This window comes from Acomys minous, assembly GCF_964271855.1.
Source record: "Acomys minous genome assembly, chromosome: 3".
Classification (NCBI taxonomy): Eukaryota; Metazoa; Chordata; class Mammalia; order Rodentia; family Muridae; genus Acomys; species Acomys minous.
In genome coordinates, this window is record NC_140485.1 from 74,016,287 (window position 1) to 74,040,985 (window position 24,699).

At 45.7% G+C, this 24,699-nt stretch overlaps 1 protein-coding gene across 5 annotated transcripts in view; it reads left to right on the forward strand.

Annotated features, from left to right (window-relative positions):
• CHD6 (chromodomain helicase DNA binding protein 6) overlaps window positions 1–24,460 on the forward strand; it is a 163,113-nt gene extending 138,653 nt beyond the window's left edge. For 4 of the 5 annotated variants that reach the window (XM_084776224.1, XM_084776228.1, XM_084776226.1 and 1 more), the window contains 10 exons: window positions 2,018–2,078; window positions 2,650–2,866; window positions 4,198–4,406; window positions 5,387–6,964; window positions 9,965–10,116; window positions 10,479–10,685; window positions 11,705–12,157; window positions 14,331–14,522; window positions 15,564–15,683; window positions 21,496–24,460. In XM_084776224.1, coding sequence (XP_084632350.1) covers window positions 2,018–2,078; window positions 2,650–2,866; window positions 4,198–4,406; window positions 5,387–6,964; window positions 9,965–10,116; window positions 10,479–10,685; window positions 11,705–12,157; window positions 14,331–14,522; window positions 15,564–15,683; window positions 21,496–22,386 — 4,080 coding nt within the window. In that variant the 3' untranslated portion in view covers window positions 22,387–24,460. The remainder of the gene's footprint in view (window positions 1–2,017; window positions 2,079–2,649; window positions 2,867–4,197; window positions 4,407–5,386; window positions 6,965–9,964; window positions 10,117–10,478; window positions 10,686–11,704; window positions 12,158–14,330; window positions 14,523–15,563; window positions 15,684–21,495) is intronic. The other variant, XM_084776227.1, reaches the window with a different exon arrangement.
• The last annotated feature ends 239 nt before the right edge of the window (window positions 24,461–24,699 follow it).

Consider the following 24,699-nt stretch of genomic DNA (forward strand, 5'->3'; position numbering starts at 1 on the left):
CTGAAAACAACTCATATTTCTAACATGAGCATGTTTTCCCTATGTAAGCAGAAGCTGGTGCTTCATGTTAGGCTGTGGGCTCATTTACTAACTGCAACAGTGGAAACTGCTGGATAGTCTGGAGGAGAAAGCTGTATGCTTACCTCACGCCACACGGCAGCCGAAAGCTGTGAACTTTGTCAGCTGCCATTACAGCTTGATAGGGAACTTTGTCACTTAGGTGCCTACCACCCACACTCTATAGGCTGTAGAATATTTTTCTCCTGCCAGTATCTATACTTACAAATGTCAGCATTCAAAGTATCTCACCAGTGTTATGGGCATATCTAGAAACATTCTTTTTGCCTGGAAGATAGATAAGATGTAGTAGGGAGGATTTTGCTTTGCTCACCTGCCTAAGGAGCAGGATGAGGTGACACAGTTTGATGCCATTTCAGAATAGTTCCTTAGATTCCTGCTCTGTGTTAAATAGCAGGAAATGGTTCTGGATTGTAGAATGAGCTAAGCTTGTGTTCCCCAGTTCTAAGTGTCTTTTCACTCTCCAAAGCCAGTTTTATCTGGAACCCTCTTGGTGTCCTTTCTTAAGATAACTTGGTCCTCACATCAAACTACTCTGTTTGAAGCCCGTGTGTTAGTCTTATGCCCCAAGTGACTTGCTGAGCCTCCTGGGACTGTTTCCCGAATCTATAAGACAAAAATAATAGTAGTTCTATCTCTGGTGATAGTTGGTATAACCAGAGGAACCATTTAAAGAGTTTTGTTCAGGGCTGGAGAGGTGGCTCGGTGGTTAAGAGCACTAGCTGCTCTTTTAGAGGTTCTGGTTCAATTCCCAGGACCCACATGGTAGCTCACAACTGTCTGGAACTCCAGCTCCAAGTGAGCTGGCACCCTCATACAGGCATGCATTAAGGCAAGACACCAATGTACACAAAATAAAAATTAAGGGGAAAAATGTTTTGTTCTACACAAGAGAAATATATATTCAGAAAATGGACTTAACACTTCTTTGCTTTCTCTAGAGTTTTCTCTTTCCAATTTATACATGGTTTCAGGGCATAAAAGAATGTTTTGAGTTTGAATTGTTGGAAGCTGTGTGTCTAGCCACGCTCACCATGTCAAAGCACTGTCTCCTGTCCAGGAGGCAGGCAGCAAGTGTGTTCAGAAAACACCAGGTAGTGACCATCCTAGACAAGGAGCCACTTCATTCACTGTCACTGTCTGCCTGTTTTGGATCCTCTTAAAAATAGACCATTTTTAAGTTGGGCCACACAAAGTTGAGTGCAGACTGTATTCTGCAGGCTGGTGTTCTTCCTTTCCCTGTGTTTTAACATGAATCCTGAGATCATTCTGCATTATCATGCAGAAAAGATGGTGGTTGGAAAGTAATGCTTCCCATTTTAAAAAGTGGCATCTCCTTTCTGAGTTCCAAATCCTCATTTGTAAAGAAGCTTTGTAAAGTTTCATTTCTAAGTCAGGATGGCACTTAGGAAGCAGTTGGAAGTTTCCATAATGCTCCTACCTAACTGATTTTGTGCCTCTGTTCTTACTCCAGGTTTGCTTGGAGCTTCAAATCTTAATTTAAGTTCCTAGAGCTTTATACCATCAGGGCCCATGTCTGGCACGGTCATATTTTATAAAAATAGTGTCCGTTTCTGTAACAAATGTTAGCCTGACACTTTTTCTCAGTGAAAAACAGTAATGCAGACATGTTCTTTGTGAGATGACAGTATTAAATTGCAGGTGGTGGTGGTAAAGCAGATAATTAAATTCACAGCTAAAACAGAAATGGTGTTTATAAAACATAATTGAGTTTACCATCTCTTAACCTAATTCTCTGTGGGAAGAAGCTCTGGGGGAGGGCACTTCAGTTGCTCACGTAAGCTGTGTTGATGAGGCCAAGTCTGGGTCACAATGCTCGCAGGTTTTCTGTGCATGCATAGTCCTCGCAGCAGAGCCTTTCTCAGGCAGTTTCTTCTGGGCTGCAGTTTGCTGATGCAATGGCTTCGTTTATCCCTAGGCGAGTCCCAGTGATGGAAGTGATGGCATTTTTGGTGAAAAGAAGGATGACAGCCAGGCAGGTGAGACTGTGTCCTGCAGGCAAAGTAAGGTCCCAGCTCATAGTTAATGTGGAGTTTATATGAAGTCATTGTTATCTTTAAGGAGACTTAAAAGTAAGCTTCCCTAGAGTGACACATGTCTCTGACTTCCTCCCCTTGACATCAAAATACAAAAGTTAAACAAACGATGTCTGTAGGATGGAATATGAATAGTAAAGAAGGGACTGTAATTTCATTGCTATGGGGTGTTTTGTATCTGAGTTCACACTTGACTGGGGCTTTGGTAGTTGGAAGGGTCAGCTACCCAGAAGCCATGACTGTATGTGAAGAAGGCAACAGAAGTTTGCTTTTTCCTTTCTGTAAAGTGACTCTGCCCTCCACAAAGAGGTGTGTATTCAAGCAAGAACAGCACTGACCACAGTGTAAAGCTGTTTCTAAAGCAAAATTGCTGCCTTTCCCACTAGCCTCACTCCTGACTGATGCTAAGGCAGCTGCTTTAAATCATTAAGCCTGTTTTCATTGTATTTAAACAAACAAAGGAAAGACCTCTTGTGTTTGCATTTGTAACTGACGTTCTCACTGATGTTTGAAGCCCAGGATGGCTCCGACCCAGACAAATCACCCTGGCCAGTTTCATCTGCTCTCACTGCTCGACTCAGGCGTCTGGTCACTATTTACCAGCGCTGCAACCGCAAAGAGCTCTGCCGACCTGAGATCCTAGCCCCAGGTAACCAAGGATACTGGGCTCAGGAGGAGGTGTTCAGGAGAACTTCAGAAATGGACCTCATCAACAAGGAAACCCAAAAAAGGTAACAGCTGGTGTGAGAAAGCAGTTAAATTAGTTGGCCACTGGGTAAAGGTAAAAGGTTGATAGCTGGAGGTATGTGGGCTATTTCCCAGGTGACAGGTTGTCCTCAGAATGTCTTAACCACAACCTCCAATGGTGAGTAGGAAGGCAAATAGATTCTGGGAATAACACCATACTGAGACATGTCATACCATTTTAGATTCCCTGATTCTCGTATCAACAAAAGGAATAATGTGTTTTGAACCTGTCTTACTATAATCTTGTCTTTATCAAGATTTTGAGATCACTAAATACATACAAAACACAAACCCAGAAAGAAAGCATGTGTTTCTCGTAGTTACTTGATCATATGAGAATGAAGCTCAGGAAGGCCACTGTAGGCTAGTACTCAGGAATGAATGCAGCAGCGCTGCAGTTCTGTCTATATTGTTTTTCTTCTGAGGCAGAATCTAGCAAATTAAAAAAATAGAAAGTCCAGTTTTTTCTCTGCACTCCCTCTGATGTTAGGAAATTTGCAAGTCCGTCTGGCACAGCTGCAGGTCCCCCTTCCTTTCCTCATTCTTCCGCTGATTCCTCATCCTGACCTCTGTTTCCAGCCGGGGTGGAGCACCATGCCCAGTAACCCATCATAAAGACTGGTGAAGGGAGTTTACCTGTTCTCGATGTCACTGCCTTAATCCTGTTGAGGACCTTTGTGTCCCGGAGAAGGTGATTGGCATCGGCCCCCTGCCCATGTAATACTAAGGAGAAAGCTATAGGGAAATGGGAGTCAGGCCACTGGCCTTCTTAGCCAAAGAGGGTGAATGAGATGCTACCAGAAGGACCTAAGAGTCTGTGTTCAGTGTTGTTGTAAGGGAAAAGGTAAGAGCTGAAATACAATATATGGTATTTAATGGTTTTAGTCCTTATCTCCTACAAGTAAAAGTTTTACTAGATAATTCCTAAAGCTGATGGCCAAGAGATACTAAGATCTACATACTTGACTTTGAAAGAGAGGGATCAATACCTGAAGGAAGAGCTGAAGGTTTGAAAGTGGTTCCCTCTTTGCCTCTCTGCCCACTTTGACTTAAAGATAGAAAGTAAAATACATAAGCCAGTTCGCCTGCTCTCTGGCATCTACAGGCTCCTACAGTGTGCAGTTAAGAAGTAGTTGTTGACTTTCTCAGTACAGGATAAGCCATGCTTAGTAATGCAAACGCGTCATCCCAACAGTCAGGAAGAGGAAACAGGTAGATCTTTAATTCAAGACCAGCTTGGGTCCCAGGGTCACAGCAAGACCCTGTTTCTACAGGAGGAAAACAGTTCACTTTTCCCCCTCTGACTAATTCTCAGGTGGACTAGAAGAGAGCAAGCCGACTTCTATAGAACAGTGTCTTCCTTTGGCGTTGTGTACGACCAAGAGAAGAAAGCCTTTGACTGGACACAGTTCCGCATCATTTCCCGTTTGGACAAGAAGTCAGACGAGAGCTTGGAGCACTATTTTTATAGTTTTGTAGCCATGTGCCGCAATGTGTGTCGTCTTCCCACGTGGAAAGATGATGGTGAGAAAACTCTTATCACCGTGTCAACAATGAGGTGGGAAGAGAGCATGGTAGGGTAGAGTACAGAGCTACAGTAGCTGAGCTACATAAGTGGAAACTGTGGAAGAATTCTGATAAAGGTTGTCAGAGGGCTCCAGATTCCCAGAAGGTGTAACTTCTGGGAAAGTTGGAATTCAGTTTAAAACCTCACAGAAATACTACGAAATTGACATTAATTATGCTTCCAAAGTATAGGGTTGGGGGCGTTGTTGTTGGTTTGGGGGGCTCAAGATTGTAGAGGATGGCTCAACGTTAAGCGCACTTGTTGCCCTTACAGAGGCCCTGAGTTCAGTTCCTAGCTGCCTGTAACTCCAGTTCCAGGAGATCTGACACGCTCTTCAGACATTTGATGGAACCAAGCTTGCATGTGGTGCACACATACTTGAGTACATTCAAAATACCCACACTCATAAAATAAATAAATCTTTTTAAAAAATAAATCAAGATCTACTCTGTACTGCGTATCATCCTTACATGAGACATTAGGGACTTTTAAGTGTTTTCTGTGCATTGGCTGAGATAAGTGGCTGTCACTTAAACACCTCCTGCTCTGATAGGCACCCTTCTGATGCTTCCACACAGCGTCCTTCACTCTGCCTTCAGCCTCACATGTTAGGTTAGGCTGCTCTGGACCGTGTTGCCACTGAGCCTCTGTTCCCCACATGTGGCTTGGTTTTAAAGTGTGTTCATTCAAATCAAGGAGCTAATTGGAGCTTGGAGTCATAATGATGAGACCTGGATTTGAATTCTGTTTTGCTACCTTAAGTGAAGTGGCTCTTCCCGGCTTAAGACGGAATGATCATATCAGCATATTTTGGAAACTGGAGAACACATTGGGAGCTTAGTGAGGGCATGCAGCATTGGCTTCTTGGGTGGGAACTGTTGCTTGTTTGTTTTTGTAACAGCCTTGTGTGTGAAGCTCTGTGCATCTTTCTCTGCAGGTCCGCCTGATGCCAGCATCTATGTTGAACCCATCACTGAGGAGCGGGCAGCAAAAACTCTGTACCGCATTGAACTGTTGAGGAAAGTCCGTGAGCAGGTGCTAAGGTGTCCTCAGCTGCATGAGCGCCTCCAGCTCTGCAGGCCCAGCCTCTACCTCCCAGTCTGGTGGGAGTGTGGAAAACATGATAGAGATCTGCTCATCGGCACCGCGAAACATGGGCTCAACCGCACCGACTACTACATCATGAACGACCCCCAGCTGTCCTTTCTAGATGCCTATAGAAACTATGCCCAACACAAAAGAACTGACGCCCAGGCACCTGGAAGTCTCTGTTGCCTTTACCAGAACAATTCCAAACTATATGAGTCTCTTACTTACACCCCAGTGAGTAGGACTTCAGAGTCTCTTGAGAGCGAGCCAGAGAACCTGACAAAAATGGAAAGCAGGGACGATCACCTCTGCCTGCCTGAGGGTGGGTTAACTGACATAACATGTGAAAACTTTGTTTCCAAAGTTCAGGAGGTCATTTCTCTGGACCATGATGAGAGCTTGTTGCCTGAGTCGCTGGAGAACATGGTATATGGTAAGACAGGACTCAGCCAAGAGCCACTCTCTTTCCAGGAGGCCCCAAGTACCAACACACAGTCCAGGAGAAATACTGTCACCATCTCAACCAGCAGAGATGACAGCTTCCAGCCTGCTGGCATTGAGGCAGAAATCACTTCAGCCTCCTCGCTCATGAGCAGCTTAGAGGCAGGAGTAGCTAAAATGAACATTAAAAATGGAAAACATTTGTTGGTATCTGTCTCAAAAGAAGGGGAGCCCTACTGCAGTGAGACAGGACGGAGACCTGAAAGCATAGGCCACCTAGAGGCCAGATGCTTAACTTCCCCTGCCTTAGATACAGGACATGAAAGTGGGTTTGTAGATCTATGCAGCCTTAGCGTCTGTGACTCCAAAAGAAACCTCTCATCAGAGCAGCAATTAATTGATCTATTAGAAAACAAGAGTTTAGAAAGCAAGTTGATTTTGAGTCAGAACCAGAGTGATGAGGAAGAGGAAGAAAATGAGGACGAAGCCTTAGCCATAGTAGCAAGCACTGCAGAAAAGCCAGAGGTCTTCCGTTTCACCAAGCCCACTGCAAACATCTCAAGGGGAGAGAACCTGAGCTTCCACCAGGATGAAGCCAAGAAAGGAAGCCTGGAGGTGGTAAGCCAGAGTCCTGGGCCACAGAGGGCCTTTCCCCCCTCAGCCAATCATTGTCACTGCAAACACATTGAGAGGTGGGCACGTGGCCTGGGGAGTGAGGACTCAGAAGTAGAGAAGCCCAAGGCTTACCAGCCAGACCTGTACAGAAGCAAAGCCAGCAGCACCACAGTGGAAGGTGAGCCTGCTATTGCTCCCACAGAGCCTTTGAAACTGAAGCATGAGCTTCTAAAAGAACCATGGAAAGAAAGTGCAGAGGGGGGAAAGAGTTTCTCCATGTATGCTCCCGAGGGAAGTGAACCCAAACCAGAAGACATGGATTTTGAGAATAAAGATGATTATGAGAAAGATGGAAGCTACCACAGTCAAGGTACAGTATACAAAACAGTGTACTCATGTAATAGGAAGAGGGGTGCTGGGGGGCGGGGGGCACAGTCACTAGTTTTAACTTCTAAAACGGACCTGCCCACTCTCACCATGTGGGTACACCCAAGAGGTACAAGGTCTTGATCTGAAAATTCAGCAGAGAAGTTCATCTGTTGTCACCCCCTGGGGTGACTGTGGACAGTCAATACATTTCAGCCATATTTATTACCTAGCAGCAGGGACTGTGTGCATGTGTGTGTGTGTGTACAGAAGATGCAAAATGGCACCCAGGGAATGCTTTGTTCCTGCACTAGATGAATTGAGCTAGCTGAAGTAGACCAGCTTTGGGACATAAGAGACCTGCAACTAATACAGGTGCCATTAATTTGCAGGAACTCCAAAAATACAAGTCAAGTTGGCCTTTGTTGAGGTGAGCATAGAAAGCAGTTGTTCGTGTCATCGTCAAAACCCTGTGCTTTATGTCAGGGCATTTGTGTTAGGTCTCTTTTAGAACTGAACACGAATAAAAATAACAGTTATAAACAACTGAAAACATAGATTTGATCTTTTTAAATAGGGAAATTTTAAGTGGGGACCCAGGTTAGAAGGGATTTCATGTCTGGTGTGGTGGCACATACAACTTTAATCCCAGCACTCGGGAGGCAAAGGCAGATGGATCTCTTGAATTCTAAGTCAGCAAGGGCTACACAGTGAGACCCTGTCTCAAAACAAACAAACAAAAAAAACCCAAACTTTTTTTTTCAAAATGTTAAGAAATCTGGGTGACTCTGAAATTCTTCATGTTTTGTGGGACCGTACATTGTTGAGAGAGGCACTCTAATGAACAACAGCAATGGTTTTTACTTATTTTCTAAGCTCCAAGAAGGCATGTGAGGATGAGCAAAGTAGATCATTTATTTTTGCCAATATCTGGTACTGAGTGTGGTGCTCCAGGAGTGAGGCAGGCATGACCTCTATGAGTCATGTAGCTTCTTTTTGTTTGCTTTTTTAAATCTTTATTTGTGTGTTTGTGTTCGGTGTATGTGTACACATTAAGTGTGGGTGCGTTCACCTGTGCATTGGTTGACCACTGTACACCTTATTTTTTGAGACAGGGTCTCTCACTGAATCTGGAGCTCACCTTTCAGTTAGACTGCTGGACAGTGAGCCTCCAGGATCAGCCTGCCTGCACAGATCTCCCAGCACTGAGGTTTGGCCTCCACTTTTACGTGGTTTCTGGGGATCCAAGTACAGGTCCTCCTGCTTCCAAAGCAGCTTTGCACAGTTGTTTGCCCACTGAACCATCTCCCCAACCCATATAGCCATTAAAAAAAAAAAAACTCCTGCCTTTGGTTTTTATCATTGTGACTAGTAACTAATGGCACTGAAGCCAAGTTAACATTTACATAATAGCTACAGTAAGGACTTGGAAACTGAACTGAAAATGACTTGTAGCCAAGCCAGACCAGGAGGGCCTGTCTGTGACCATGCTCCAGGCTTCCTTTTTACCCGAGCCAGCAAAGATCATACCATGTATCAATTTATAAGACTCACATTGCTGTTTGGACTCTGTTATATTGAGGTATTGAAAACTCCAACAGATGAGCACAGCTCAGTGTGAGTTAGAGGGAAGTTCTTTCCTGTTGTGGTAGGCAGGGCCAGTGAGGCTGGGAGCTGTGTGAGGAGGAAGAGGCACCGGCACCAATGCAGACCCTGAGGGGCACTGGCCACAGAGTGTGGACAAGGTAGCACAGGGGAGTTAGCCACTCTGGAAGCTAGAAGCCCCGCAGTCCTGAATAATCAGCAGCTTACTAGTGCTCCTTCAGGGTCCTCCCCTTGCTTCAGACCACTCACGATGTTTCTGTAGACTCCAGGGCAAAGTCCAGTTTTATGTCAAGATTAAAGGCCTCAGGATAACCTGTGTGACCCCTGCCCCAGAAACGCTTCCTGTTCCTCCCTGCTTCTGGCTGTCTTGCCTCCTTAGCATGCCCTTCCCTTCTGTTGATTCCTCACCTGCACAGTTGTTCCCTGTTTGGTAACCTACTTAGGATAAGCCTTCCCTTTGTTCCCTATTATCACATCATGCCTTCTTCTCTCTGGATGTGTTAGCCTTGGAGTTGGGGGGTGGTGACACAGAGTCTCACTGCATAGCCCTGGCCGGCCTGAGTCCCATTCTTCTTGCCCCAGACCCTGGAGTCCACTCAGCGGGTCACCGTGCTCTGCCTGTACAGCACTGCCACAGTGTGTGGCTGCTCCTCTATAGTGAGTGTTATTCTGAAATCCTCCAGTCCTAGCAAGTCTGCTCATAGGAAAGAGCTTCATTTCACAGAGGTAACACTTAGACATTTCTTGTCAGCTTCTCAAAGAAAAGAAATCCAAGTTCCTACCTTGGACATTTCACTGCCTTCTGTTCGTTCTCTGTCTTTGAGATTCCTGGCCAAATTTACAAGTCACTTTGACCTTGCCCGGCATGATGGCACACACTTTTAATCCTGTTACTGGGGAGACCGAGACAGGTAAATCTCTGTGATTTCAAAGCCAACCTGGTCTACACAGTGAGTTCCAGGCCAGCCATCGGTAAAGCTCCAAGTTCATTTGCTTTCCCTTTTACATGAATCATGGCTCGTGTTGGGAGGTTCATGACTTTATCCTTTCTTAGCTTCATCCTCTTGGTTTATCACATTTCATACCTCCTTTCAACTTTCAAAATATTACAATATTTAGGATCATCTTGTCCACTAAGGTAGCAGGGAATGTTTAGGTGGTCTTAGATGACAGCATAGCTCCCACCATTGCTCAGTAGCCCTAAGCAGGATTTACCTCTAGGGTTCAACTAATTTCGTTCTCCTCGAAATAGAAGACATGGCAATTTATAGTTAATTTAAAATAAATTAGCACTGAGTGGACTAATCAAAGACAGAAGAGACAGATTCAGAAGTACAGACCCTTTGAGTCACTAGCAAATATCTAGTTGTTTGTTTGTTTTTTTAACCTATCTTTCCAGACTACCCAGGGAAGTACTGCGAGGAAGAGAGTAAGAGTTCGGCTTCAGGCATTGCAGGAGACCTTGGGGAAGAGACACAGGAAGTACGGGCTCCCACCATTGCTCAGCTGCTGCAGGAGAAAACCCTCTATTCCTTCTCAGAATGGCCAAAGGTATCTCCAGAGCTTGCATCCTCCACTCAGGCCATGCCCAGCTTTGACTTTCCATTGAACCTTATAAATTATAATACTTCTGCCAGACAAACTTAGCTATATGTGTTTGAACACAGAAGGTGATTCACTAAGAAAAAGATGATAAAAGCCATAAGAGGAAAATGTCAAGTTGTCCGTAGTCATAGCACTTCAGATTTATTCTTTATTGTCCAGACTGTGATATGTATAGATTGTACAGTAAGTGTGTCTGAGCCCTCCTTTCTGGTCAGCTCCTTGTGAAAACCTTAGCCCCTGCTCTCAGGGCCTTTGCAGACTTGGGCAATTCGAAACTTATTCCTCAGAGCTGCTCTCCTTTTCCCCAGGACCGTGTGATAATTAACCGCCTAGATAATATCTGCCATGTGGTATTAAAGGGGAAGTGGCCCTGCAGCCAACAATATGAGCCATCAGGTGCACTGCCCACGCCAGTGTTAACCAGCAGTGCAGGTTCTCGAAGCAGCCTCTCAGAGCCAGAAACAGCAGAACATGGCTTCAGCAATGGTGCGGCGTTGGCAGCCCAGATCCAGAAGGTGAGGCTCTGACTGGAGGGGGCTACCAAAAAACAGTAGCCACATCCCATGTTTCCACCGAGTCATGTATTCAATGCGTATTTAGGAGTTCTGCGCTGGTCTGGTTTTTCATTCAGGTACTTCGTGTTAATTAGGACTGTGGACCATATTCTGTGGTCTGTGGAGAACTGTTACGTTTCCATACACTCCAGGGGTTGGGGTACACTCAGAAGGCAAAGGCAGGTGGATCTCTGTGAGCTTGAGGTCAACCTAGTGTACAGAAGGACAGCAAGAGCTACACAAAAAAGAAACTGCGCAGCAGGGGGCACGGGGGCTGTTTAAAAACCTTTTTTCAGTACAAAGAAATATGAAGTAAAAGCAGGGTTTTATACCTAAACTAGAGCCTGCAGGTTGCCAGGGGAAACAAAGAAGGAAGAGTGGCATGCCAAGTAAGGATGCTGCAGAGAAAAGTTCTAGACTGCAGGTTGGAGAAAGAAGGAAAAGGATTAACTTCACAACATGATGAGCAGGGCCTAGGTGTCTTTAAGCCCTTAAAGGAAGATTACAGTAGCAGCAGATACCAGCTAAGAGATCAAAGCAGAAAGGGGAGCTTATATGGAAGGAAGTGAGTGATTTCAGAGTTACTAGCACACTGAATCGGATTTGACTGCACCCTAAACTTAGCCAGAGACCTTAAAAAACTGTTGGCTCTGATTAACTCGGTCTGGTGTCATTTGAATATTGAATTGGTTTTGTTTTGTTTTAACTTCCCAAATAATTCTGACGTGCTGAGGCTGAGAATCCCTGGACTTAAGCTTGCAACTACAGCTATAGTCTGGAAGCCTGTTAGAAGTATAGATCCACCAAAGTAGACTGGATTTAATAAGCCACCTGGTGTTGTTTAGCACTAGTATCTGAGGAGTCTGAGGTCACAGAAAGATAACTGGAAATGACAAAAGGCCTGAGGAAATGAGGCCTGGAGAAAGCTGGTATCTGGCCGAATAAGTTACATTCAATTTTTTTGCCATGTGTGTTCACAGGAGAGCTTCTTAGCCCCAGTACTCACAAAAGAGGAACAAAAGCACAGACGTCCCTATGAGTTTGAGGTGGAAAGGGATGCCAAAGGTCGGAGCCTAGAACAATACTCTGCCACCCAGGGGCGTCCCCCCATTGTCCTCAATGGCTGGCATGGAGAGTCAGCTATAGACCTCTCCTGCTCATCAGAGGGGTCCCCAGGAGCCACACCCCCTTTCCCAATGAGCGCCAGCACCCCTAAGATTGGGGCTGTTGGTTCACTTCAAGGAGCCCTCAGTATGGACTTGTCTGGAATTCTGCAAGCTGGCCTAATCCACCCAGTAACTGGCCAGATCGTCAATGGAAGCCTCAGGAGAGATGATGCTGCCATGAGAAGGCGGAGAGGGAGGCGGAAACATATGGAAGGAGGGATGGACCTCATCTTTTTGAAGGAGCAAACACTTCAGGCTGGTATTTTGGTAAGTATAAGGCTGCTAGGTAGTAACCATTCTACATAGAGAAACATTTATTTCTCAGACATCAGCTATGATACTTACTGATCTTTTACACCTACTTAAGTTGTCCTTGTTTTCTGTCATTATGAAATGTCCTCCATCTTTTCTAGAATAGATAATACTAACGTATTGGTGCCCTTAATATGCGTGCAGTCTGGAAAAATGAACCAAAGGGTCTTATTTCAAATAGAAGCAACCCAAATCCTCCAGTGTTTGAAAAACGAGCCATTGGCAGTTGAATAAGCAAGGCCAAGTGGCAGGTATCATCCCTCAGGCATGGTGAGGCTCTCTAGGAGGTGAAATGTGGGAGGTGGAAGGTTGACCCTGGCTTTGGTGTCTGGCACTGTTACGGGGCACACCAGCACGCTGTATTCTGGTCATCTATAGAATATCTGTAGACAACTTCTGTGAGGAGGCCTATAGATCACACAGAAATGTGCATTCTAAACTCAAGATCATTTCAAACCATGGACAAGGTTGAGAGAAATCCTCCTTAGACTATGTTTAGTGCCTGATGCTGTATTTTTGAGTTTTGGCATTTTTTAAAATCCTGAGTCCTAAAAATAGATAACACATTTCATAGTTTCGTTTTGTTTTTTAATGAACAGTAATGGTATTTACTGAGTGCCTACTGTATACCAAGTACTGTGTTTAGAGTGTTTCATAATTGGGGCCTCACAACAACTCTGTAAAACAATGATTACCTGAAACTTAAAAGCATTTAAAAATGGCCTCAGCTATCCAGCTGCTGAGTGGCAGCAGGAAGTCAGACCAAGGGCCTCCTTGTTCTCCAGACACTGGAACATTAGTGGTGAGTTGTGTTATTTGGGCTGTGTCTTCCTCTTAGGTTTTGTATGTAATTTGAGAAGTGGAAGAGGCATATCTTTTTTTCCCCACCTAGTTCTATACACTAATTTTACTATTTGTTTAGTTTTGTGTTTTCATTTTAATAGTCTGACTTTTTTTTTAATAGTCTTTTTTTTTTTAAGGTGGGCAGGAGTGGTGGTACCTCAGTATTGCTCCGGCTAGTCTCAAATTTGTGGGCTCACTTAAATCTCCTACTCCAGAATCAGTGGGACCCTCAGATCTACCAGTTCTGATTTCATTGGTCTGAGGGTGTATGTCTGTCTGTCTGTCTGTCTGTGTGGTGTGTGTGCGTGTGTTGTGTTGAAAACTTGCCAATTAGGCCATGCTGGCTGGGCAGTAAGCCCAGGGATCCACCTGTTTCCACCTTCCTATCTCTGGCATCACAGGCATGTGCTACCATCTAGATTTTTGTTTTCTTTTAAGTTTTTGGTTTTGCTGAGGGAGGTTCGATGTATTTATTATTTTACGTATATGAGCATTTTGCCTAAATGTACATATATGCAGCACTTGTATCACCACATGCATGCCTGGCCCCAGGGTCCAGAAGAGGACATCAGATGCCTTGGAACTAGAATTACAGATTGTTTTGGCTGCCATGTAGACTCTAGAAAAGCCCCTTCCCCTGCAACCTACGTGCTGAGAGTGCTCTCTGCCCATTGTTAGAGCCATGTGCTGCTCCTCCAGAAGTACAAAGCCATGATTTCCCTATAGTGCTCATAGTATTCCAAAGGAGCGACCAGTAGGGGGAACTTTTTTTTTCTTCTCTGCATAATTTTTAATATGTCAATGCAAGCACTGTTAGAACTATTTTGGGTTATTAGACCCATTGCGCGTGTTGGTGATTCAAAACTGAGTAAGACATAATCAGACCACAGAGGAGAAACAGGTGAGCAAACCCCAACGTGGAATTTTCTTGAATGTGAGAAGTCTGAACAAACTGCTGAACAAGAGGCATTGCCTAGACAATGAGTGATGATGGCAGAGGAATGGAGCGTGAGAATGGAAGGCAAGCCTGCTAAGTCCACAGGGTCGCTGGCATTCCAGTGGTGCGCACCTAGCACAGGGAAGGTCAGTGACGAGTCAGGCTTGGTGGGTTGAAATTCAAGCACCCAGTAGTGATGATGGGTGGGTGCAGCTGGAAAAGTGTAAGCACCCCTGTGTGCTCTACAGTAGACCTGGGATTGTGTGGCTCATGTAGAGGTGTGTGTTTCAGGAACTCATTTCATCCTGCCATGGTTATCCATGCATACTCATTTTTTTCTTGATCTAGGAAGTTCATGAAGATGCAGGGCAGGCTACCTTGAGCACCACACACCCTGAAGGACCAGGAGCTGCCCCCTCAGCTCCTGAGCCAACGGCAGCATCCAGCAACCAGGCTGAGAAAGCTGTTCCCAGCAAGAGCCTACTTGACTGGCTGCGGCAACAGGCTGACTACTCCTTGGACGTTCCTGGCTTTGGGGCAGTAAGTGTCGTCTGTTGCTACATCAGACCACTGTCAGCTCACTGCTAACTTGGATCGGGTTTTGCTGAGGGAAGCTAGAAGGTGGAAGCTATTTGGAAGAAATATGTGTTAACTGAAAACACCATTTTAAGGTGTTTGTTTGTTTGTTTGTTTGTTTGTTTTGGCTTTTAAAGGTTAAATTCTGCCTAAATTCTCTGGTAAGAGAAAGTGCAAGAGCAAACCAATAAGGAGACATGCAAATGTTACAAGGACAGACTTAACTTTAGTTTACCCAACTCCCCAGTATCTCCGTAGAAATTGACCACACAGCACCTTATTTCACAGAGAAATCCTTAGGTTATATAAATTTTACCACTTGACGAAAAATTTCCCAAGTTAATTTACTGGTACTTCTGCAGGGTCTCTGTTCTTACAGTTGCCCTGGTGGTGGGCTTTTCATTCAAGTCACCTTCATGCCTTTGCTCTGTGACCCCGTAGCAGGGCTCCTGAACACTGGTGTTCAGTCTTGGTTCTTTTCTTACTTGCTCCTATGCCCACCACCATCTGATTTACAAGATACATAGAGAGCGTACAGGAACACAGATCACAGATGCACCTACATAGACCCACAGCACCAGCTCGTTGGGGAACAGTGAAAAGGGACCGTTTTGTTTTGTTTTGTTTTGTTTTGCAGGGGGGGGGTTTCGAGATGGGGTCTCTCTATGTAGCCTTAGCTGTCCTGGACTCGCTTTGTAGACCAGGCTGGCCTCGAACTCAGAGCAATCCACCTGCCTCTGCCTCCCAAGTGCTGGGATTAAAGGCCTGTGCCACTACACCCAGCTGAAAAGAGACCATTTGTACAGTGCCCTAGGAAGCTGTCGAGTCAGCTCCAGGCCCTAGTCAAAGTCCTGATACCACAGGGAGAGAGGTTAGGTGAGGGTTGGTGGTAGAGTTCTGTGTAGAGCATCATTAGAGAGAAAAGAGCAAAGCCAACTGAAAAGCGCCATCCATACCATACCGTGGCAGAATGTTGTGTAACAGTTTTCTCCATTAACCTCCTAGAGTTTTTCAGACAAACCCAAGCAGAGGAGACCACGCTGCAAAGACCCTGGAAAATTAGACATCAGCTCTCTAAGTGGAGAAGAGAGGGTTCCTGCCGTCCCCAAGGAGCCGGGGCTGAGGGTAGGAAGAGGGCCTTGGGTGTGGGAGCAAGGGGATCATCTTGATTATGCCATGCCTTGCACACTTGAGAGAAAGCCTTGCTGAGCAGTGGGTAGCTGGATGGCGTTTTTCCAGAGGACCAGAGGCCAGCACAGAAAGCTTAAACCGCAGTAAGTGCCACAGACCGTGTCGAGCAGCTGCGTGTCTCCTGAAGTTATGTTTGCCATCTTCACCTCCTAAACAGTTTGTCAAACCTATCTGTACAGTTACAAGGGATAAAAGCCTTAGCTCTCAACAGCAGTCTCTGTTTCCAGTTTAATAGATGCCATCATGGAAACTTCCATGTCTTAACCTAAGTTTTCAATGACCATTTAAGTAAGATGTTTCTTCCTAGTTGCTTCTGCGCTGGCAATGAAAAACAGCTGACTCTAAGCACTGCCCTTTTCCTATTATAGACTCATAAGACTGGAACCAGCTTCAAAGACACCCGCAGAATACTTAGAGGCTAACGAATCTGAGTTAATTATAGTTTACAGATGGAGACAAATTTGGAATAGAAGAGTCCTAACCTCTAGGGGGCGGCAATGACATTTCACTTAAACATTTGCCAGTGAACACACTGCACATCATGAATATTTTATCTCTCAGTGCATCCCAGAGAGGAGGTCCTAGAAATTCCTGTAGAGACATTTGCTCTTCCCCCAGCTCTGCCATAACTGCAAGCTCTCCTGGACACTCTCCAGCTAGTTAGCCAGCTCCAGCATTCTTTGCATCAGATTCCTTGGTGGGATTAGCATTGTGGTTTCTTACTTCAGCTGCAAACACTGCCCACCCTAGTCAGTCCTCTGGCAGAAAGGAGTTGTCTCTGGCTTTATCACTCACCCAGCAGCTCCATGAACAACTGCCTTCACTCATCTGTATCGGCTGCCACAGTTACTTCAGGGCAGGCCTGCTCAATCCCTCCAATTTGTCACATTGGAAGGTTGTCCTTCCCTCCCTATCCAGTTCCTTTCCTTGCTCTCAAAAATGCTGTTTTTAGAGCATGTGTTACCATGTGACCCAGGTTCTCTTTCTTTCCTCCCTGTGCTTCCCCTGTCTTGCCTCTGCGCCTCAGCACATAGTGACTTGAAGAAGGCTGGGAAGGACCTCCACTTCCTACCTTGTTGTAATTCTGTTGCTTTACAGACATGCCATTGGCTTTCTTGTTTCTTTCTACAAGCCCAACAGTTGTTCTCATATTCCCTGAAAATTAAAGCTCATCATTCTTTTATAAACGCTGACCCCTTGCCTGCAAGCCACCCTCTTCTCTGTGGTGCATCTGCTCCCTTTATGAAATCATATTCCCTGCCCCTGAGTCCCCTATTCTACACTGAGCCAAGAACAGGAAGCTTTTGTCTAGCTGCCCCTCAGGGCTGCTCAGTCTTCCCAACATGTAGGTGGGCAGTGGTTCTCCACAGCTCTTCCAAGGTTCTACCTCTTCTCTCCTAAAGGAAGTCTTACACCATGCAAGTGGGTGTGCCAAAAAGCTTATAAACAACAGAAACTTATTACTCATAGGTGCTTAAGGATGAGAAATTGAAGGTTGATTATCTAGTGAGAGTCCAATATTCACAACATCTTGTTGCATCCTCACATGGGCTATGACAAATAAGCTCTCTGGGATCTCTTATGAAAGCTCTAATCTCATTCATAAGAAGTTGGCCCCCATGGTCTCATTGCTGTAAAGCCATTTTCCCCAGCTTGTGGGGGTGGGGTTTTAACATACAGAATCCAAGGCAGAAACCATTTCCCTTCTAAAAATAAGTTAAGACCCACAAGGAACTAGGTTTGAGCTCAGAGTGTGGCTTTATGTACTGAGGTTTGTCTGGGTGAAGTCCAAGTGACACCAAGGGCAGTGAGACTCAGCTTTGCTCATGAGCTGTGTCTACACACATTTTTAGTGTCTAGAGAGGTCTTAATTTATTTGCTGCAGATAGGCTATAACTACCTAGATACCACCACTGTTGCACATGTGAGCGTTGATAGGATGTGCCATCAAAGTCACACTCAGATTTTCCAGTATTCCAAAAATGTATTTAAACCTGGCATTGTTTAGCTTTGCTTTGGGGATTTCTAAAAATTCAATTACCAAGTTTGTTTTCATCCAGTATTTGTTGGATAAACCTTTGTAACAGTAATGAGAATGAGTCGGTCATTTTTCTTTTGCCTATACCATCTTTGTATTTCTTCTACCTAAGAGTTTGAGGATTGGCACAAACACCATCATATATTGATGAGGCTGTTATCGGATCAGGATGCCATGCAGTCATCTGGAAAGCAGCTTTGCTTCCCTCCGTTGTTGCTTGAGCACAGCACTCCTCTTGCTCTCCCTGAGCTCCCTCCAGGCCTCCCCTGGAAGAGGAAGCAGGTTTGCTCCCTGAGGTATAATTACCAGGATGGAGAGCTGCCAAAGCCTAGTTTGACTGCTGTGTGTGGTCGCAGTGCTACTGGGAGGGGCACCTGGCTGTGGTGGGCAGCATCTGGGTGGCTGAAGTAGCTCTCTTCCACAGGAAGTGGTGAGGACTGACTTCCTCTGTCAGTGTTTTCTGCACTGTACATAAGTCACTGTCTTCCCGTGGGCCCTTCAGCTCTTTAGAACTGCAGAGAAAAGAACAGCACCCACCTCCCACTAAGCTCTCATTTCTCAGAGGACCCTATGCTCTCTGTGTTTCTGCAGCTCTCGGCGAGGGCAGAGAGAGAATGCTTTAAGACCTCCTGGAGCCCGAGGAGCCCTTTGCACCCAGTGGGCAGGAGCAGGGAGGCCAGGTCACACATGAGTTACCCAGCCCTTGATGCCCTGGCAGGGAACTCTGTAAATTGTGGTAAAGGTCTTGCCGGGCCTGTTTTCTCAACAGAAAAACTTTGGAGGCAGAATGTGCCCTTGACAGTGGACAGTGGTGTGAGGAGTTAGAGCATGCGCAGTATGAAGGGGAACGACTCCCAGCACCTTCTCCTGGCTCTGTGCTGCTGAAAAGAGGCCTTGGAGAAGCCATGAGATGCAGCTGTGCTTAGCAAGGGAGGTTATGGACAAGCAAGGGACCATGGTGTAGACAGAGGTCCAGAGCAAGGTGTTTTACATCGATGAGCTTAAGACAGACTGGTAGAAAATCACCCTTTTAGTTGGATCCAATTCATGCCTTATTGTCTCTCACAGAAATAAGCCTCTAAGAGTTTATTTCCAGTGAATACCCTAAAACCAGAGTAAGCCTTCGCCCCGCACTTTCCAGGACAAACCTTACTGGCATATTGCCAGTGGGCGGTCCTGTTGGAAATAGAGGCACACGGCATGATGTAGAATAAAAAGTACGTGGGTGATCTTCCACTCAGTCTCTACCAGCTCTGCCCACAGTAGTCCTTGCCTCTCAGTTTTGAAAGGGAAGGACTCCTTGTATGATTGTTGAAGAGGCTCCTTCCAGCTCAGTGATGCTAAACTAAGGCTTTTTTTAAAGTTCTCTCAAAGGTGCCATCATAAAGCTTTTTCTTCACGATAACTGTTTTTATCTGGAATATTCTTTGAGAAAGTGAAGGACAGCATAGCACTTCACAAATAGCTATCTCTGAGTACTCAGAAACATTTGAGGTACATGTCTGTAAATCATTAGTTCTCTGTGGTGCAGCACTGCCATACTGATTTGGTGTTTGACAATAAGTTGAGATGAGGTTATGGAACCCTTGGGTTGGAAACTGATGTGGCATTTCTGCCGCTGTTCTTCCTGTCACCACCCATTCCTGAGCACCTTCCTCGGGGCTGACCACTTCCTGTGTGGAGGTAAATGCATCCTATGAGCCTCTCCTGGAGCCTACCAGGCCCGTTCTTATAGCTCACTGACATCCTGAAACCAAGTCACCAGCAGCCATGACTACCCTTCTAGAAGAGCTCTGTTGAGTATTGTGAGAGTATTTTTAATAGTTTGGGGAGAAGATGAGGAAAAGCAACGGGAGATACCAGAGCTGTGAGTAAAGTCCCTGTAGCAGTCTCAGGGGGGTAGTGAGGGAATCCCCCACCTGTTCCGAAGCCCAGGCTCCAGGCCCAGATACTCTAGCTTCCATGACTCCCTCTCCGTGTGCTAAGGCTCCAGGCCTCTGGCTCTTTGTTACCTGTTGGTAAGACTTGTGCTGCCTCTCTACCCTTGTCTGCTCTCTTGAGGAGTGTGGCCAGAACACTGCCTCTGATTCTCAGACAGGCTGTGGAGTCCAGCTTCCCTCTGCAGATCCCTGCAGTGTCCTCACTCCAGACTCTCAGAAGGAGGCACCAGATCAGCTCAGATCAATGCTGGGCTCATCTACACAGTGCAAGTGTTTCCACCACACTGCCTTCATGTTATGTTCAAAGGCTCCAGACCCATCAGCAACACTCTGAGCATTCTGCTTCCACTCTTGCTAGAGTTGAAGGAAAGTTATAAAAAGAAAACTAGCTTTGTGATAGGACTGTAGGAAGGAGATGCAGGGCAGTGGGGCCTCTGCTTTGTGGGGGGGGGAAGAGCAGCTGCGACATGAAGGGGTTTTCTTTGTATCCCCCTTCTGCATGAGAAAAGGCTGAGACTGCTCAACAACACAAGGCATTTCAGTCCTGAGGATCTATACTGCTTGATAAACTAACAGCAGGGAATAGTGGAGGACAACAGAAAGGTGTGTGCAGGGATTGTAAGCAGCAAATAGGGAGAGAAATCACTCTTTCTTGTGGAGGAAACAGATCTCTGTTTTTTTACAGAGATTCACATCACCTGCAAAACAAATTCAGAGGTTAAGCTATTATAATTTCAATAGCTTCTCTAATTTCCTCTCCACAGCCAGACCATGGGCCCCAAGGAGCAGGTTTCTGCTGCAGCCTCCACCTCCCTTGCCACTGTGTGCCCTCCTTGTCAACCACCATCAAGGCCATGTGCTCATCTGTGGTTTGTGCTGTGACCCTGAAAAGGCATGGTGTGTCTAGAGCCAGATGGTATTGTGAGTCTTAGGAGCAGAAGTGCTGACTGTGGCGCTCTTTGCTAATTAAAAACTTGGAGAGACTTTAATCCCAGCACTTGGGAGGCAGAGGCAGGTAGATCTCTGAGTTCGAGGCCAGCCTGGTCTGTATAGCAAGTTCCAGGACGGCCAAGGCTACGCAGAGAAACCCTGTCTCAAAAAAAACAAAACAAACAAAAAAATTTGCTGAGGGGAGAACTCCCAAAAAGAAGAAAAATATAGAGTCTTCCTTAAAGGAAACCCGAGCCTTATGTATTCGAGGCAGCACTGCCCAGCTGTGCTCCAGGTCCCTCTCTTCCACACTCTGTGCATACTTATCCCTTTTCATCCAAGTCACAGCTTCCAGGGATTCAGAAAATACCGGGATGCACATATCAATAGCATGCCATGTTCCTAGCAAGTGTTTCTCCCTGGGGGCTGGCAGTATGTTAAACACTTCACTTTCAGTGACTTTAACTGTCACCATTCTTTTTTTAACCAAAGCTAACCCATCTCGAGCCTCACCATCAGCTGTAGTGCTGCCCAGTCAGCCATGTTCCAGTGCTAGTCTCTCGTTCCCAGCTCTGCTTGTTTCTCGTACGATGGAAACTGTTCTTGCCAGCCAATGTTGGAAGCACTGTTTGACGGGGACGGGCATCTGGTTGCTTCCTTGCCACTAAATGCTCTCAGCTTCTAAGAGACAAACCCCACTGGGCCTTTGGGCAGGAGATACTCTTTTTCCCCTAGAGCCCGGTGTGGAACTATTGATAAGCTATGCCAGTAAACAGCTGCAGCCACCACCTGCCGACTGGTAACCCTCAGCATTCAATGTTTCTCTGTCCTTTTTCAGGGGTTTCTCCCAGAAAGCAAATTCAATCACACCCTAGCCGAGCCTGTACTTCGAGATGCAGGCTCCCGCAGGAGGGGGAGGCGGCCTCGGAATGAACTCCTAAAAGCCCCGGCCATTGTGGCAGACTCTCCCTCTGGAATGGGACCGCTGTTCATGAATGGACTGATTGCGGGAATGGACCTGGTAGGATTGCAGAATGTGAGAAATATCCCAGGCATTCCTCTCACTGGGCTAGTGGGCTTCCCGGCTGGTTTCGCCACCATGCCTACTGGTGAAGAGGTCAAAAGCACCCTGAGCATGCTGCCCATGATGCTGCCAGGCATGGCCGCAGTGCCCCAGATGTTTGGTGTGGGCGGACTCCTCAATACACCCATGGCAACCACCTGCACGACCACTGCATCAGCATCTCTCTCAAGCACAACAAAAAGTGGTACGTCAGCCACTGAAAAAACTACAGAGGACAAGCTGAGTGGCCGTGATGTAAAAGCAGACACTCTGGTCGGAGATAAGCCTGGCCCTGGTCCGTTTTCTGATCAGTCTGAACCCACAGTAACTACTAGTGGTCCTGTGGCTTTCAACCCATTTCTCATCCCAGGAGTGTCTCCTGGACTCATCTACCCGTCTATGTTTCTTTCCCCTGGCATGGGCATGGCACTGCCAGCCATGCAGCAGGGCAGGCACTCAGAGATGGTCGGTCTTGAGAGCCAGAAGAGGAAAAAGAAGAAAGCAAAAGGGGACAACCCCACCCCAGAGCCTGCTTCCGGCTGTGAGAGGGAGCCAGGCAGCGATCAGAACTGTGCCGAGTCCAGCACCGCTCTGCCCCCAGAGAGAGAACTTGTGGCGCAGGCCGGAGAGGGGGCCCTCAAAGACTCCAACAGTGACACCAATTAGAACTTCTTCATTTAAGAAATCATTGTGACTTGTAAGTTTCTTATCCCATAAAGGTTTGTTACTTCCCTCACTTCCCTTCATAAGAACCTGTGTTTTCATCAGTACTATTACCTACCTGACTTCCTGTCTGAGAACTATGGTAATGTGTTACTAGTTGCAGGGTCTTGCCACTTAATTAGATGAGTGTCATCTACCTAGTCTAGGAGGCACAGAATTCTTTCTCTTATCCAGTTCATTCCAGCAGTCATAGTTGATACAGCACTTGGTGACCTACCCTTCCCCCTTCTCATTCAACCCCACTTACCTGAGGAAGAAAATGGCAGAAGAAAACTGTCTAGGGATTCACCACGGGGCCAAAGAGCAGAGATGAGTGTCAGTGTAAGCTCGCTCTTTTGTGAGCGGTCAGATGAGAAAAGCGCATCAAGGAAGCCGGAAGGCACGAAATAGGAAGTGCTGGTGCCTGCTCTTCTAGTGCAGCATCCCTGATGTATCATGGTTATTGAGTAGTGTAGTCTACAGCATATAAACTGTTAGCTGAAATTACACACCCTGATGGCTTCTTTAAGACAGGAACCTTCCTGATAGTAATACAGTTTCCCCCTTGTGGGTTTCCCCACCTACAGCAAGAAAAAATACTGGCCAGCTAGGCAGCATGCCTGTCTTCCCCCACTGAATCAGAGATGCTTCGGCAGCTTCAGGTGCGAGTGGGAGGGCGCTGCTGACACCCACAGGAACTCTAGCCTCTCATTTCCCCAGATCTGGGTAATCATTCAGCACTTGCTAGATTCTGTCATGGTGTAGTGTGTCAAGCACACATACACCTTTTACATACAACTGTGAAGTTCCCCCCCCCCTCCATTATCCCTCTACTCTGTCTGTATCATAGAGTTGGGCCCAAATTCCAAATTGTCAGTCAGGCAAAGTTCTGTTAAGTCAGCAGCATCCTTGCTCCAGCTTCTCCATGTTGAGGAACTGAGCAGGAAAGAGCACCCCAGTGGCACTTCCGCTCCCCATTTTCTTCCCCCTCCCCTCACATCATGTCCCTCTGATGGTCTCCCTCGTGGACAGCTCATGTGTGAGACTTTAACCAGCCAAGCCCAGTTCTCTGGGGCACAGGGCACAAGGGCTGGACAGGCAGCAGCTGTCCCGAGGACCAGATTCACTTTGTCATCACAATTGACTGTTTTTACTGTTTCTGTTACAGTCTTGCTAATTTATCAGAAGGTCCGAAAGTTTGGCATGCTATTTCAGTTTGCATTATTTATTTATGATGATTTTGTCATTGTCTTTTATACATTTGGGGTTATAAATTATGTAAATGTTTAAATGAGCATCTCAAAGAAGTCTGTTAAATTGTGACCGGAAAAAAAAAAAAACCAATCAGGTGTATTTTCAAAAAGGAGAGTCCCGGTTTTATGAATCATAGATATAAACTAGAAATTCTATAACTGATCCTATAAGAAGGAAGAATCCAAGAACTGAATAAATGCTATTTAATGACGTCTTTGTAGTGTAGAAGGTCTGTGATGCTGACAACAGATTTCTTAGAAATGCTGCTCACTGTTGAACTAACATTCTGTTCAGTTTTGCCTCCAGTGGAAGCAGAAAGGGTTTTTCAGCTGTTAAATCCTTTAAAAAAAAATCAATATAATTTATTTATGTAAAAGAAACACTCAATCAATATATTTTTGAACCTTTTAAGTACTAATTTTCTTTTTATCAAGTAGAAAAATAATGTATTTGCCCTAAATCCTTAAAATACAAATGCTATAAAAACTCCTGTATCTCGAAAGCCTTACTGCAAATGAGCATTATAGTCACCCAGCAGAGTCCGCTCTTTCTGTTGTCTCGTGGTGTTGTTTTATGTGGAAAGCTCCTCTCCCCAGCTTCCACTTAAACCTCCAAGTAGGTCACAGGGTTCGGTGTGGACCCGACTTAACCACCAGCATGCGCAATCCCTTGTTATACCTTACCAAACCTGTATGTTAACTCTCGGGTGTTTAGGCTTCTGTTGACTGCTGTTGTGACACTGTTTGCAAAATGAAATTGACACTGTGGATTATTTGCTCTGTAAGGCATAAGTGCTTCTTATGATTTCTTTGACGTTTCCGAGAGCAAAAGCCAAATTTAAACTCTCTTCAGCAAACTTGAGCCTCTTCATCTAATTCCATGTCACTCACAGCCATAACTTCCCTTGGTCATCTTCGCCCATGTCTCACATAATAAATTCTGTGTGGTCTTGATCCTCGATTCAGAAAGGAAAATTCAAAATTCAGATCTGTATTAAGGATTTCACTAGCACTTAGATGTCTG